Source organism: Strix aluco, chromosome 21 (assembly GCF_031877795.1).
Source record: "Strix aluco isolate bStrAlu1 chromosome 21, bStrAlu1.hap1, whole genome shotgun sequence".
Classification (NCBI taxonomy): Eukaryota; Metazoa; Chordata; class Aves; order Strigiformes; family Strigidae; genus Strix; species Strix aluco.
In genome coordinates this window covers 8,108,206-8,123,134 of record NC_133951.1, presented here as the reverse complement: position 1 = coordinate 8,123,134, position 14,929 = coordinate 8,108,206, and the positions used below count along the sequence as shown (strand labels likewise).

General features: G+C 49.7%; 1 protein-coding gene across 13 annotated transcripts in view; it reads left to right on the top strand.

Moving 5' to 3' along the window:
* CACNA1G (calcium voltage-gated channel subunit alpha1 G) overlaps positions 1-14,929 on the top strand; it is a 149,859-nt gene that overhangs the window by 46,356 nt on the left and 88,574 nt on the right. For all 13 annotated transcript variants that reach the window (XM_074847034.1, XM_074847039.1, XM_074847031.1 and 10 more), the window contains exons 3-7: positions 11-144; positions 9,873-9,970; positions 11,986-12,145; positions 14,020-14,311; positions 14,831-14,923. In XM_074847034.1, the coding sequence (XP_074703135.1) occupies positions 11-144; positions 9,873-9,970; positions 11,986-12,145; positions 14,020-14,311; positions 14,831-14,923 (777 nt within the window). The remainder of the gene's footprint in view (positions 1-10; positions 145-9,872; positions 9,971-11,985; positions 12,146-14,019; positions 14,312-14,830; positions 14,924-14,929) is intronic.

Below are 14,929 nucleotides of genomic sequence, written 5' to 3'. Positions count from 1 at the left end.
TCTTTTGCAGAGCTTTGACGATTTCATCTTTGCCTTCTTTGCTGTGGAAATGATTGTTAAGATGATCGCACTGGGGATTTTTGGGAAGAAATGCTATTTGGGAGACACGTGGAACCGCCTGGACTTCTTCATTGTCATCGCAGGGTAAGCTTGGCATGACGGGTCCCCCTCTCCCCGTGCATCTCTGTTGACATTCGTCCCTAGGCGAGTGTTGGATATGGAGGAGAGGCTGGTTTGCAGCAGTGAAGGCTGGGGGCTTGCTGGACATTGGTGCTGTCGGTGATGTCCATCCTGGCTCCGCAGTGATCCCCAGATCACTGCCTGGACTGCAGCAGTCCCTCCAGTCCTCTCCATAGCTCGCGGGAGAGCTGATGCTCAGCTCATGGAGAGAGTGGGGCAGGGCAATAAAAGCTGTTTGTGGTGAATTTTGACAGCTTATGCCCTGGGGCTCCTCGTCGGTCACTGGGTTCGACTCTTCTCCCTCCAGCCCTGCCGGTGGTTTTGGTTTCCATCGAGTGAGGTGGCGGCAGAGCTGGCGGTTGGGAGCACAGAGCAGCATGCCAGGGAGGATAGTTCACTGAAATGTGCATGATTGCCCTCATTATTATACTTTTTTTTTTTTTGAGGGAAAGCGACCAAGTTTGCCTTTTTGAGTGTTTTCCTTTCAGAGGCACCTGGTTTGAATTAAAGGCTCTTCCAGCACCCGAGAGTCTCCTGGCGGAGGCTGGAAATCCACATGAAAAGTCCCTGGCCCCCAGCCAGCGAGCTGAGTTTCTTTGACACATGAATCACTTGCCGGCCTTCGCCTCCCCTCCCCGCTCCAAGAGCCCAAAGACCGTTGGGAAAACAGTGGTTTTTTCCTCTTTTGATAGAGCTAGAGATCAAATTTACTGGATTTTCCTGGAAAGGAGCAGGGGACCCTCCCAGCTGGGCTGTTTATCTGGCATGGGTTTGGTGTGCCCCAAGAAGGGGCAACACCTTGGTGGGCTCTGCTTATGATCCATCAGCAACCAGGGTCATGGCACACCCTTCTGCCAGGCAGCTGGGAGAACCAAAACAGTGGCCCAATAAAACCAGTAAGGAGGTGCCAGGTCTCCCAGTGCATCCTTCGCCTGGGAAACTCATTGCCACAGGGTGCTGCAGAGGCCAAAAGATGTAGCAAAGCTCAAGACCCAGACTGGAGGCAGAGATGGAGCCAGAAAGGCCAAGAAACAGTCCCCATAAACCCGTCTTCTGCAGGAGGCCACAAGCTCGTGCCTTCCAGCTGCACCAGCCTCTGGCTCCTTGGCTTAGGAAAGGCTCAAAGTTTCCTCTTGAAGTGTCTGAGCAACATTAGGGGCTGCAGCGATGGGATGTTGGACAAAGTCAGACCCTGGGTCCAGTTGGCTCTGGTAGGATTGTAAACATCAGACACACAGCCAAGGGCTGGATCCTGCTAAAGCCACCCAGTGTATTTTTTATTTCTTCTTTATTATTTCTTATACTAGAATTAGGTGTGATGAAGAACCAGACCCAAGCAAGGCCAGACATCCCACCTGGGGAGGCTCGGGGAGGCATGGTGGTGGGTGCTGGGCTGCCTCCAGCTCTGCCCCCTCAGGGTGCTGCTGCGTTCCCCCCCCCCAGCCCGTCCTGGCCTTGCCTGTTGAGCTTGCAGAGCCTTTGGAGCTAGAGTTATCCTTGATGTGCTTCTATGGAGACCCTGTCGTGATGAGACCTCAGTCTAGAGGGACATCAGCAGAGACTGTCCTAACTCCTATGCCAAAATAGAGCTGCACTTTGCTTAAGCAAGCATCAAATCTCCTGCATGTGGACGGGTGTTTGGGTGTGTGAGAGCCGCCTCCTTCCCCGGCAGAGTGTGGAAAGTGGCACCAACCTCCCCTCTGGTGCAGCCGCCTTCCCACATCCCCCATGCACGGAGGCATTTATTTCTTGCAGAGGTTTTGCAGACTTGCAGCTTGACTGCTCCTGTGACTCCTGCCAGGTCAGCTTTGCCTCTCACTAAATGATGGGTCTTTCCTTCATGTGCATGAACTGTTCCCATCTGGGCCCCGTCAAAACCAATTCAGCTGACAAAGGATCGAACTGAATTTAAATACAAAGCGGAGACTCTCCTCCCCCAGCTCCTGCTTTCTCTGCTCCCTTTCGCATCCTTGTTTTCTCCTTCAGCCCTCACGCATCCATCCTGGAGCACTGCATCCTACTCGGAGCATTGCTGCTGTCCTGGAGGGTCCTTCAGCGATCCCCGGCAGCACTGAGTGCTGGGGAAAGCTGAAGGGGCTGCAGGAATGGGCCACTACTGCAGCAGAGGAAAAAATAAGGGACCCAAGCCCATTACTGGACTCAAGTAGGTAAAAACCACTGTATGGATAAGAGAAAAAAGTACTCCAGGGTCAAATCCCAACCAGATGGAGAGAAATTCCTCTGGTAGCCCCTGAGTGCAGCTCTGTGGATCCCACATGGGGCAAATTACCCCGATGAGCATCCAGATCATGGTGCTAACAGCAGAGCACGGGAGCAAGGGACGAGCCAAGCTCGATGGGAAGTCATCTTGCATCTGAGTGGGTGCATGATGCCAGAAAAGGGGCCAGAGCTGAGCTGTGGCCCTGGAGGGGACTGTGCACCAGGGCAATCCTCAGATTCCCGCTGTATTTGCTGGATACCCAATAAAGTGCATCACATTTTTATGTAGGTCTTGTGTAAGGGCTTCAGTGTTGTTCCCCAGTGAAATGACAGGGAAGAGACCCCCAAACTGGCATTTCCACATGGCCCTGGTGACCACAACAAAGCAGCTCTGCTTCTGCCTTCCCACTTTTTTCCTCCCTTTTTTGTGCAAGACATGGGAGGAGGGAAGCAGCGGGACAGCGTGGGCTCCCCAGTGCCTGGCATGTCCCCAGGCTCCTGCTCTTCTGCTTCCTTGCCCAGAAGGTGATGGCAGGGAGAGAGGAGAAGCAGCAAACAGTGTCTGCGGGGCATCGTGTGGGGAAGGCATGTCATGCCGGGGGGCACGTGGGATGTGCTGCACGCTGGGACTGTACATTCCCACAGGCACACCATCCATAGAAACCCTGCCCAACCACCACCAGTCTAGAAGAAACTTCCAAAAAACCCCCCAGAAACTTGTAGTTTTTCATCCTCCCCATTCCCTGAGAAGTTTCTGGACGTGACAGAGGTTAACATCGCAGAGAAACCTTTTTGTGCGTGTTTGTCCCAAATCTGCCGCTTGCAGAGGGCTGGGAGAGCCGCTTGGGTGCTGTGTTCACTCCTGCCGCGCTGCTGGCCACTTTCATGGCATGCCATTAAGTACTTCTCAGCTCTGTTAAACTGTCCAGACCAATCTCATGAGCTCATGGAGAGTAAATGACTTCTTTGTGACAATGTAATGCAATTAGCGCTAATTGTAGAGTGTGTAATGTCTGCAACGCATCTCTGTAATTACAGTAAAACTTGCTGGAGATGAGAATAGTGCTGTATTATCAAAACTCAGCTTAGTGAACCACGTCTTTGGCTGTAGGTTACGGAGTTGCATGGGGAAAAGGGAAGAAAAAAAAGTGATGAATGGCATAATTATGTTGTGTTATGTTAAAGGAGAGGATTTAGGGAGTTCACTTTTAAGAGAACACTTGAAGGTTAACAGGCTTTGCAAGCCAGCTCACCCTCTAAAGACGGTTCAATATGATTTTGATCTCTCCCAGCATAAGATGCAGAGGTATCAAGGATGAACACTTGTTTACATCCAAAAATATGCAAAAGTGTTTACAGTTTAGTGCTGACTGGGGCTCGGGCTGGTGAACCGAAGTTGTGGGATGGAGATGTGCCCTGACTTGCTGTCTCCCTGGCCGCTCCAGGACCCAGCACCCACTCTGCCTCCCTCTCCTCTGGGCAGGGCGCAGGGACCTCTTCTCTGATCAGTCTGTGGGAAGAGAGTAGCCACAGGTGGAGATCTACCTGCTCCTTAGCTGGAGCCATCCCTATCCCCAGGGACTTTGCTGCGGTCCCACCAGCTTGCAGGACATCAGCTTGTTTTGACTTTGGTCAGATAAAGACTTCCCTGAACTTCTGCATCCCTGTGGACTGAATTGTGTTTTAAACCATCCTCATCAAAACCAACAAAAAACCCCTATGGTTGATTGTTTTCTCAGGAGAGAGGCTTTAAATCAGGGGATAATTTGGTGCTGTAAGAGTTTACAGCGTTCCTCTCTGCCTTCTCTAGACACAGGGTCGAGCAGGGCTCTGGATCCGTGCCCGCGTTTCTGCTCCCCTCCGAGCAGGGCTGTGCATCATCCCGTGTTTGAGTTGTGCAGGTCTGTTGTTACTCTGAGCTCAGTCAGTTGTTTGGCCAAGTCTGTGGAGTCCTGTTTGTGCTTTGCTCATTGTAACAGTAACGGGCCTCTTAAAAGACTTTGCAGGAAAGTTAAACACTTCTGGAATATTTTGCTTACAATTTGAGACGAGCTGGGGCTGGAGGTGGTTGGCAGGCTTCTTTCTTCAGAAACAGAGACACCGTTTCTTTTTCTCTTTGCTTCCTGAATACTTCTAGTGTTTGTTATCATTTTTTCTCCCACTGTTGAAGGCTATATTAAAGAGTTAGCTCCACTGAAGCCTTCATAAACAACGCTTAAGGATGTCTTGCTCCCTCCTGATTTTGAGTGCTGAATTTCAGGGATGAAATATGCTGCGGGAAGCCTTACTGTATTTATAAGTAACAGGAGAGAAAGTCCCCCACTCCATCCCTGCTCCATCTAAACCTGGATGGTTTCTGAAAAGCTTTTTAGCTTCAAAATTGGGATAAGGGCAATGCTGCCAGACTGATCTCCGTGGGGAGCGGTGACCCTGTGGCTGCAGCAGCCAGAGCAAGGTTCCTGCTGGGTGCTTTGGGTGAAGCTGCCAGCGTGTGGCCTTCACCTCACAGTGCCGGTTCCCTTCACAAGCAGGCAGGGCTCTTCTAAAGGGTGCTTTAGCCATGTGAGACTGATCAAGGGGCTGTTTCAACTCCCCGGTTCAGACATGGGGAAGAAAGTCGCAGTGTGGGGCTCCCCACGGGGGTCCCTGCTGCAGCATCCCGCTGTGACTGCAGGAAAAGGCTGTTCTTTCCCCATGTGTTAGTTCCTTCATCCCTTAAAAAAAAATAAAATAACAGACAGGCAGGGATGAATGTTGCTTTTTCATCCCCTCCATCTGCCTGTATTGATCCCTCTCGCAGCGAGGAATAGCACCTTGGAGACATGGATGCGTGGTGCCCTCTGCGCTGTCTGGGCACCATGAGTGCTGTGGGGTAATTGCCCGTGTAAGTGGCCGATTTGCACATGCAATTACCCAATGTGCAATCACAGCCACAGCCCCTTTGAGCTGCAGTGAAAGCCGCACCAAACCCTCTCCCAGGAGCCTGCCCCTCTCCAGTGCTTTCTGGGATGGATGCGAGTGTCCTGGAAGCTGGGAGCCTCCTCCCAGGGCCCCACTGCATCCTGGCTAATCCTGAATTAGGTGCTCTTTGCTCTGAGCAGAAGTGGCAGAACCACATCAAGCCGATCCTCATGATTGCAAACCTTCAGGAGTTCAAAATCTGGGGTCGAGCTTTGCAGTTTGATGCTTTAAGTGACTTTTGGGAGGACCCTTTTTTTAGGGTCGACATAGCGCTGAGAGATATGGTGTAGATGGGAACTGGCAGTGCTAGGTTAATGGTTGGACTAGATGATCTCAAGGTCCTTTCCAACCTAGTTGATTCTGTGATTCTGTGAGGAGCAGCCGAGACCCGGGGCTGGGGAAGTCCCCCGGCTGTGGACGCTCTCTGCTCCATGCCGCCTTACTGCAGCCTTGGAAGCAGAGCATCCCGAGCAAGCCGCGTCCCTGACTCACAGAAACCTGCTGGGTAAAAGAAACCCCTCAGCAGCCTCCCTCGCAGCTGAGCTGACTCAAACCCACCTGTGAAAAGACATGGGTTTTTTTAAGTTTTAGGACTTTTTTAAAGATAATTCTTTAGTTTCTTTCAGTTCTTGAGCTGAACTTGCTGCTGCTTCAAAGGCCTCATTAGTCAAGTGTCCTGGCTGGGACACACGGTGCGGCCGGATGCAGGAGGCTGCAGGGTTCGCGCTCTCTCCAGTACTATTATTTTTATTCTTGTCAGCTTGATTAAAATGAGTATTTTTAAAATTAAGCAACACCCACAAACGCAGTGAGACTCGTGAGGCTTAAAAAGCAGCTCCTGAGCAAAAGCAGAACACAGCAAAGCTGACGAGGGCTGGGAGGAAATTTCATTCCAGCTTTCTGAAGATACAAACGCTGCCTAAATAATTTCCCCTTGTCTTTTCCAACACCGATGGCTTAATATCACCCACTGATTACTGCGCTTTGTAGATAAAGGGTGCCTATATGCTCAGTTTTGGAAACCTTTTAACGCTGAATAAATCTGAGCCTATCTCTTGCCAGCAGTGAGCAGCGGCTCTGTGTCTCTGCGGGCAGAGGGGCGGGCAGCTCCCGGGATGCTGCCCTGCCTACAGGCATTGGCTGCTTTGCTAAGGGTTCCTTGTGTGACCTTGATCATGTCCCCTGGCTGTACAGCATCCCCGGCTCCCAGCTGTGAAAGGGGAGAGTTCAGATTTTCCTCAGAAACTCCATGACTCTGATGGGCCTTCACACCATCTTCTGCTTCCTGAGCAGGAGTGATCCTGGGGATGGGAGCGGAGCCAGGGCTGAGAGCAGGGTGGGTTGGAGAGGTGATTCTGGGTAGGTGTGGGAAGGGCTTTGTCAGCATTTCTGTGCTCTGTTAGAGGCTCACTGGGTGAGAAGAGCCCCTTCAACCCCTCCTGTGATGCCCCTGAGCATCACTTCTGCGAGCCCTTTGCCGCAGGCAGGGGTGCTGCCTGACACCGAGCTTATGAGATCCTTCCCAATGCTTTGGGTTTTATATGAAAGAAACCCCAGCGTGCTCCAAGTCTCGCTATCTCCAGGCAGAACAGGAATGAATTTCAGCTGTCCAGTCCATCCTGAGCCATCCCTTATGTCTGTCTGCTGAGTCCCGGGAGGTTTCCTTCTCGGAGGAGTGTTTGCCAAAGGTTTGCATCAGCTCGCTCCCTGCATCCCACCACCAGCCCGCTGTACGTCTGGCTTTGCAGATGCTCCGCTTTTATTCTTAGAAAGTCCTAAATATTTCCGCTTTCCTTCTGAATAACTCCAGCGATTGAGGGTTGCTGATCACTGACGAGTCTCAGCATTTGCTATGAATCCATCCTATTTAATGCTGAGTATTTTTCCGAGCCTTTAACTTGGCTGAGCACCCGGGTCCGTGGCAGAGGCGCTGACAGGCATCGCGCTTTCCCGTTGGAACAGAAATGACATTTGAGTTGAAGCTTCATCGGGGGCTTTTTACACTGCAGATTTTCAATGCGTAAATGTTATGTATGCTGGTAAATGCACCTGTCACCTCACCAGTTGGTGACATCCTGACATTTGCTCTCACTGGGTGTCTTCCCTTGCCAGGGACGTGAATTGATTCCTCCCGTGCATGGCCTTGCCTTGGGAAGTGACCTTCGAGCTGGGAAGGGGAGGCATTCTTGTTGGACTTGCTCTTTAGTGACTGATTTTTACCCACATTTTTTTCCCCCAATACTGGGTTCTCTCAAGGCTCTTGAGCTGTTAGTTATCAGCAATGTCTGGATCCTGTAGTCTAGGTCTGGGGCTGAGCTTGCAGTGCTGTAATGCTGGCACTGGTAGCAGTGTCTGGCAGCAGAGGTAGGAGGGCACCTACCTGCTCTTGGTCTTGGTGTTCAAGTGTTTGCTCAAACCACTGTGTTGTTGTTTGGTTGTTTTTTTAAATATGGCATTATAATTGTTGTTTAATATGTTAAATCAAAATGCATTTCACAACATACCCATTGCAGCTTACAAGAATATGCATCTCTGGAAGCGAGTCTAGAGCTGTCATTAATCAGAAAATGGTATGCCTTGGTGCAAATAACCATATGCTGCTCTGAATTTTGCTGGTAGCCTCCGTTTTAAAAATGAATGAAAGAAAAGCTGTATGTTTGACACGGGCTTTTTACCTGAATGCTGCAAACCATACAAAAATCTTTTCAAACAGTGAGTGCAACTTGAGAAGCGTTAAAGCCCAGGGAAATTGCTGCCCCTCTCCTTACGCTGCCGCCTTCTCTGGTCAGAAGATGAGAACAAACTCCTAGCATTCATGTGTGCCTGTCCAAAGTTCAGCTTCTGGGACTGTCCCACCGCTGTGGCTGTCAGCTCAATACAGAGGAATATGTTGGGGTTATTTTGATCTTAGATAGGTTTGATCATCATCATCATCCTCATTAGAGCCTGTCAAGAGAAATTGGATAAAGTGTCACTGCATCGAGTGTGGAGTCATGTATTTGGGGGCTAGGAAGAGAAAGTCTTCTCCACCCTGGGTGCTCCTCACCTGCTGATGGCCGGGAGGGAGGAGAGTGGCTTTGGCTGATCACAGCAAGAGCAGAAACCTCCAGTGTGCTGCAGCCATGACAAAGCTCACACAGCACTGATGAGTCCTGGGATTTCCAGCAGGGAGGGAGGCGGCAGCACTGACGCCTTTGTGCAAGGTGCCAGCAAAGCCTCCTCCAGAAGCTTGATGTCTAATCAGATAAGATTAATTCAGGCCAGGGCAGGTCTGGAGAAAGGTTGTGACTGGGAAGCAGAGAGCCTGTCTGCGAGATGGGGCTGGAAGAGCTTGGTTTGTTTGGCTTTGCAAAATCGAGGCTGAGAGGAGATGTGATTTGTCCTCTGTAAATATATCAGGTGGGTAAACACCAGGGACAAAGAACAGCTATAGAAGCTACTTAAAAGACAATGCTGCCGTAAGAACAAATGGATATGAGCTTGTCCTGAATAAATTCAGGCTGAAAGTTAGGCTTCTAACCATCAAAATTGGAGGAAGGGAATCACCCAACCAGCTTTGAGATGGAACTTGATAATTTTTGGAAGAGATTAATATCCTGTGGTTGCCTATGGCAGCAGGAGCCTGGCTGTATGGGGAGCCTCGTGGTCCTCTTCCTTGCCTTTGCCTGGCTCTGCCTCTTCAAGAATGCTTTTGGGCAGAGCTCTTGTGTCTTCCCACGGCTGGAGAGCAAAGTCCTGGTGGTGACATGACTGATGGCCCCACTGTGCTTGAGCAAAGGTGCCATGAGCAGAGCGAGATGGTGCTGGGGGACCCCAGGAAGTTCAAGTGCATCCTCAGACTAAGTCATGTGAAGGTTGCACCTCAGTGTCCTGAGCTGTGAAATAACCCCATCAGGCATGGCGTAGGAGCACTGGGAGGTTCCTTGGTCCATGTTTGCCCCATTTGTTATCTACAAGTGTTACCAGTTTTGATTTGTGCACTTGCCTGTCCACCTGAGTCCCGCCTGCCAATGACCTCTGCTGGGTAGAGCTAGCATAGCTCAGTGTCCTGTGCTGCAGACCTCCTCTGCCCCATGGAAAGGTTCTGCGTCAGGGGATGCTCCTCTCTTCTTTTCAGGGTTGTGGTGGTGCTCATCAGAGCAAACCCAGATTCATTAGAGTATCTGTACAACTGTTAAAAACAGGGCTGTGTCTGGAAATTGCCCCCCTGCAGTGTGCAGGGACTTTCAGAAGCTTCTGCTCTGGACCTGTGCAAAAACAGTAACCAAAGCAGATGAGAGAGAGAGATCTGTGGCTGTGTGAGCTGGTGTATCGCATTCTTGCTCATTGACTTTATTCTGATACGCAAACAGCCCTTAATTAATTCTTCTGGCAAACTTTCCTGATGGGAGAGATGCAGTAACAAGTCCCTCTGTGAGCGGTTGGCATATAATGTTTGATTTATAGTGTTTGATAATCTAACATTTCTCCAGAAGATCCTTGACGCTCCTCTGTGTTCGTGTCTTTTGCAGGATGCTGGAGTATTCCCTGGACCTGCAGAACGTCAGCTTCTCAGCGGTCCGCACTGTCCGCGTCCTGCGGCCGCTCAGGGCCATTAACAGGGTCCCCAGTAAGTCAGATCCTTATTCCTCCCAGTTGATGCAAGTTCTCCGTATCTGTGCCCCAAAGATGGAAGAGCGAACACAGATGCTTCCCATCTTACGCTGCAGCTCAAACATTCACCCAAGCCTGGTAGTGCTAAGGTCCTGCTATCACTCTTTGGTTTCCAGTGCCCGTCACTCTCCTACTTTGAATAAAATTCCTTTTGACACCTGTGGCATCAGAGATGAGCCACCAGTCAATAAGATATCCAGGACTGTCTTCAGACACCTACCTTTCTCATCTGAAGAGGGACTTAGGAGGCTGCTAAGGTGAAGGGATTCAGGTGATAGGGACTGGCTGAGCCAACAGCCTTTGCCAGGCAGCACAGGCAGAAGGCTCTGAGCCATGCCGCTCCCACCCTCCCTGTGCTACCCCATCCTTTTCTGGAGAAATTGGGGTGAGAAAATCTTTTTGTGCCTGGAGACAGCCCCCCGGGAGGTGCTGAGGAGCCTCCTCTTGGAGCATCTCTTGCTCTGGTCCCCAGAGCTGGTCCATATAGCCCCAAACCCCGGCATCTCCAACGCAAGCCTGGGTGGGATGGGAGGTGGCTATTCAGTCCTGGTTTATCAGGCCATTGCAAACCCAACCAGACTGCCCAGGGCCGTTCCTGCTGCGCCATGCTGGGCAAAACCCAGAGCTCTGCGAGCGGTGCTGAGCTCCATCCCTCTCGACCACTGTACGGATCAGGTGTGTTAGGCATAAGTACAACTGCATCAGAAACATCATTTTCCTGATCCTACAATCCTGGGTATAGAGTCCAGCATTTTTTCAACCAAATTAAATTCAAGTCTGTACTCCCCTATCTGAACTAGCCCAATGCCTTGACGAGAACTAATCACCTTCAGTTCTGTCTACTGATGATGGAGGTGCTTGGGCTGTATCTATTTTTCTGATCCTGACTCTTGAACTTAATCTGGCTTTGCTGCTGCTGTTTCAGTCATTATGGTAGTTCCAGAATCCTGTTTGCAATGGTTTTTTTTATCCCCACTGCTGAACTGATGGATGGCTGAATTTATCTGCCACTGTCTAACTGGGGATGTAATTCACTTAATGTATTTTGAAATCCCAGGTAATTTATCTTGGCTTCTCTGCAATGTAGTTACAATGGGATAGAAATGTAAGGTGGGAAAAGAAAAGAAAAAAGAGAGTTTTGTATGATGATAAATGCAGTAACTACAGAAAGTCATTTCAGTTAATTAGGAGTTGACGCAAGGTGGTTGTTCCCCAGCAGAGAAGTAGAAGAAAAAACCTGATAGAGGAGGTGACAGCATCTGGAAGAGAGAAAAAAGTTGTCTTGAAGTATCAAAGTAAAGGGTGCAGCATTAAAGCTTTCTTTAAATGAAAATCAATATTAGTGAGTGAGAGAATGCAGAAGATGGGAAAAAAGGAGAGCGAGAGATGAGCAGAATATTACAGAGACGTCAGATGAAATCAATTTTTTTGTGTGTAAATGTCAAGTTGAAGTCACCATCAATTTGTCTTTGTTACAGAACTGACTGTTCCTGAACTTGTGAGAATTAACTGCCAGAGAGAGTCCTGTATTTTAAGGAAGAGAGGGGATTTAGGGTAGATGAGGGGAATTAGGGAGGGGAGGGAATTTTAATATATACTGAGTGGGGAAGGAAATATGACTGAGCAAGGGAAAACATCAGTTCGGTCTCAGGGAAGAAAGGAGACAGATAATAGCTAGAAAACTTCAGGAGAAGAGGACTTGAGATGGGGAGTGAAGGGAGAGGAGTGGGGAAGGTAGGTCATGTGCCCAGGAGCAGGGCATGGATGAAGGGGGTTATCCCAGGGGCTTGGGGAGGAAACCAGAGGAGACTGAGGAGCTGCAGGTGTTTGCAAGCCATGTGTGTATGACAGGGATGGTGGTTGGAAAGGCAGTGGCTATCAGTGGAAGGAAAGCATGGATGGTAAGGAAAAAGTCAGAAGAACATAGCTGGAATAAGAAAATTCAGCTGTGGACTTTTCTCTCCACCTCAGGTATGCGCATCCTGGTGACGCTTCTTTTGGACACGCTGCCCATGCTGGGGAATGTCCTCCTCCTCTGCTTCTTCGTCTTCTTCATCTTTGGTATTGTGGGAGTCCAGCTGTGGGCAGGTTTGCTCAGGAACCGCTGCTTCCTCCCCGAGAACTTCAGTATGTAAGTCTGCAAGGGCAGCAGAAGTGTCTCTCCAGCTTGGGCGAGTCTGTCCCTCCAGGAGACAAGGATGTCATCCTCCATTAAAAAGCCCTGATCTTCTGTAAATGCTCCCTGCTCCTAAATGCTGCCACAACTCCTGCTCAGGCACACACGGCCAGAACAGAACAAGCTGTGACAATTTGCAATTAGAGTCCTGCAAAGCTGTCCTTAACCCTCAGCCAGCCCTTGGGAACCTCTGTGATATGACCCTCCAAAAAGCTCCTCAGAATAAGAGTTCAAGCTTTCTAAATTCAGCATATCATTAACGTGTGACCTTTTCTGCGTTTGTTGAGCCGTTGAGTTCTGAATCCCATTCAGCAGCTGGTAGTGTTTATTGGTACGGCATTTGTAATCCCACCTAAATCCCAGGGAGAGCTGATGGAGCTACCATACATTTTGTGATGCTAGATCCTTTTCAGTCTGAGCAAGAGATAGTCCTTGTACTAAAGTGTTAATTTTCGCAGATCCTTAGATTTTAATGCCAAGAGCACTTCTGAGATCAAATGGGGTTTTGTAGCACCCAGTTTCCAGGGCAGTCAGCTTGCCAGATGTAGGAATGTTTGAACAGTGGTTGAAAAACCTGGTAGCTGTCAGCCTCTTTCATTCAGCCAGGATTTTCATACCTGTTCTCCTACCTATCTGCTTTTTTTCACCACCTCCCTCCCTTTGAATGCTAGGAGAAGGGCAGGGGACTGGAAGCCCTTGATGGCTGCTCTGCCAAGCTCCAGCACCCTGTCACCTTTCAGTGGATCTCTTTAAAATGTTGAGTCCTTGGAGTTGATCTGTCTAGATACACACCTGGAGAAGTCCTGCAAGCCCAAAGCGCACTTTGGGCTTTATCACCAAAGGACCGTGATAACGCTGCTGTGGCTAGACTGGTTCTCGGGTCTGGAGCTGGCGTGATGCACCTTTTATCCACTTCCATGCATCTCCTAATCAACTGCCACCCCTCTTGTAGGTCATGCCCTCAAAGAACAGTTGGGAGAGTCATTACCAGGGCATGGCCCTGTTAAGTAAATGGCAGCAGAGCAGAAGGACTGCATCACCACTGAGTAAATCCAATAGAGCCACAGTTTTGGGTGCTGTTTAATTGAGCCAGAATTCCAGGGGTTTAGATAAGCTTTGAAGGGTATTAAAGGCAATTCTGCAGGAATTAACCAGGCTGAACTAGGCTTAAAAATATCTTTGCAAGCTTTAGTGGGAGTCCTGGCAGCATTAAGGAGATAGCTGTGTGCAGAGCAAGAAGCCAGTTTCTGGCTGGCCATGGGTTGTTTCATCTTCCCGAAGAGTGTTTTTGCCTGGTTTGCTGTGGTAAGACCACCCTCAGAGGGAATTTAGTGCTTATCTATGGGCTGAACAGGCACTGTGAAATGCAGATGAAGGCCCCGTCTCTGGTTTTTAAGAAGCTTGGGAGGTCCTTGTACATGGAGTCTCCCCAAGCAATTCTCAGCATCTCCAGGAGGACAGGAGATACAGGAGCTTAAACTGACTGATCTCCATCTTACTGCAGCAAAGAGATTTCTGAGAAGCCCTGCTGGGCTGAATTCTGCTCTTAGTCCCGTAAAGTCAAAGCCAGAGCACTTCCAGATGGAATGCCTCTTAATAATGTCATCAGAGGTGTTGCTGGGTGGCCGAGTGCACTGCCTCAGTTTCCCAAAACCCAGTTAGGGACATCATCTCACCCAGTGGGACTGCAGAAAGTCCAAGGGGATCTGTTTTAAAAAAAAGCTTCAAGATCCAGAATAACAGATGTCAGACTTTGCTGTTACAGTTGTTACCTTGCTGTATTGCCTGCAATCAGTGTACAAACCCCAGCCCTGTCTGGACTCTTTCAGCCCCTACACGGTGGATCTGGAGCAATACTACCAGACGGAGAACGAAGACGAGAACCCTTTCATCTGCTCCCAGCCCCGGGAGAATGGGATGCGCTACTGCCGAAGTATCCCAACGCGGAGGGAAGAGGGTCTCGAGTGCACCCTGGATTATTATTCCTACAATGATACCACCAACACATCCTGTGTCAATTGGAACCAGTATTACACCAACTGCTCTGCCGGGGAGCACAACCCCTTCAAGGGAGCCATCAACTTTGACAACATTGGCTATGCCTGGATCGCGATATTTCAGGTGAGCCCTGTCTGCAAACTGTCACAAGGTGGGTGAACAGCTGGTCTGTCCCCCAACATGTTACCAGGGGCTGTGTAATCGCACTTCTGGGGGCTATTTTGCACCAGCAAACACTTACATAGTAGTGCATGGGTGCTCAAAATGTCAGGGATACAATTCGATGCCTGCTTTGAAGATGCCTCCATCTCATGTTCACGAACAAAACCCCAGTCTCCAAACCCTGTGTGTGCAGTAGTACCACCCTGATGTGGAGCAGAGCCTAGGCACTGCTCTTCCCTCTGCAAAATGCAGTAATGGGCCTTAGATCCAGCTGGAAAAGGAGGGCTGGATTCAGCCTGAGCAGCTGGTAGTGTGGCTGTTGGCATTGGTAGGAGCAGGATCTGGCTCCTTAGTGTCTTGTATTGCACCAAGACCAGCTATGGGGTGTCAGAAATGACCCAGCCAGCAGAAATATCATTTGTGTACTTGGTGTTGTAACTGAGCCTTGATGGGTTCATTTTCCCTTCCTGTCTCCATCAGGTCATCACACTGGAAGGCTGGGTGGACATCATGTACTTTGTCATGGACGCACACTCCTTCTACAACTTCATCTACTTCATCCTCCTGATCATTGTGAGT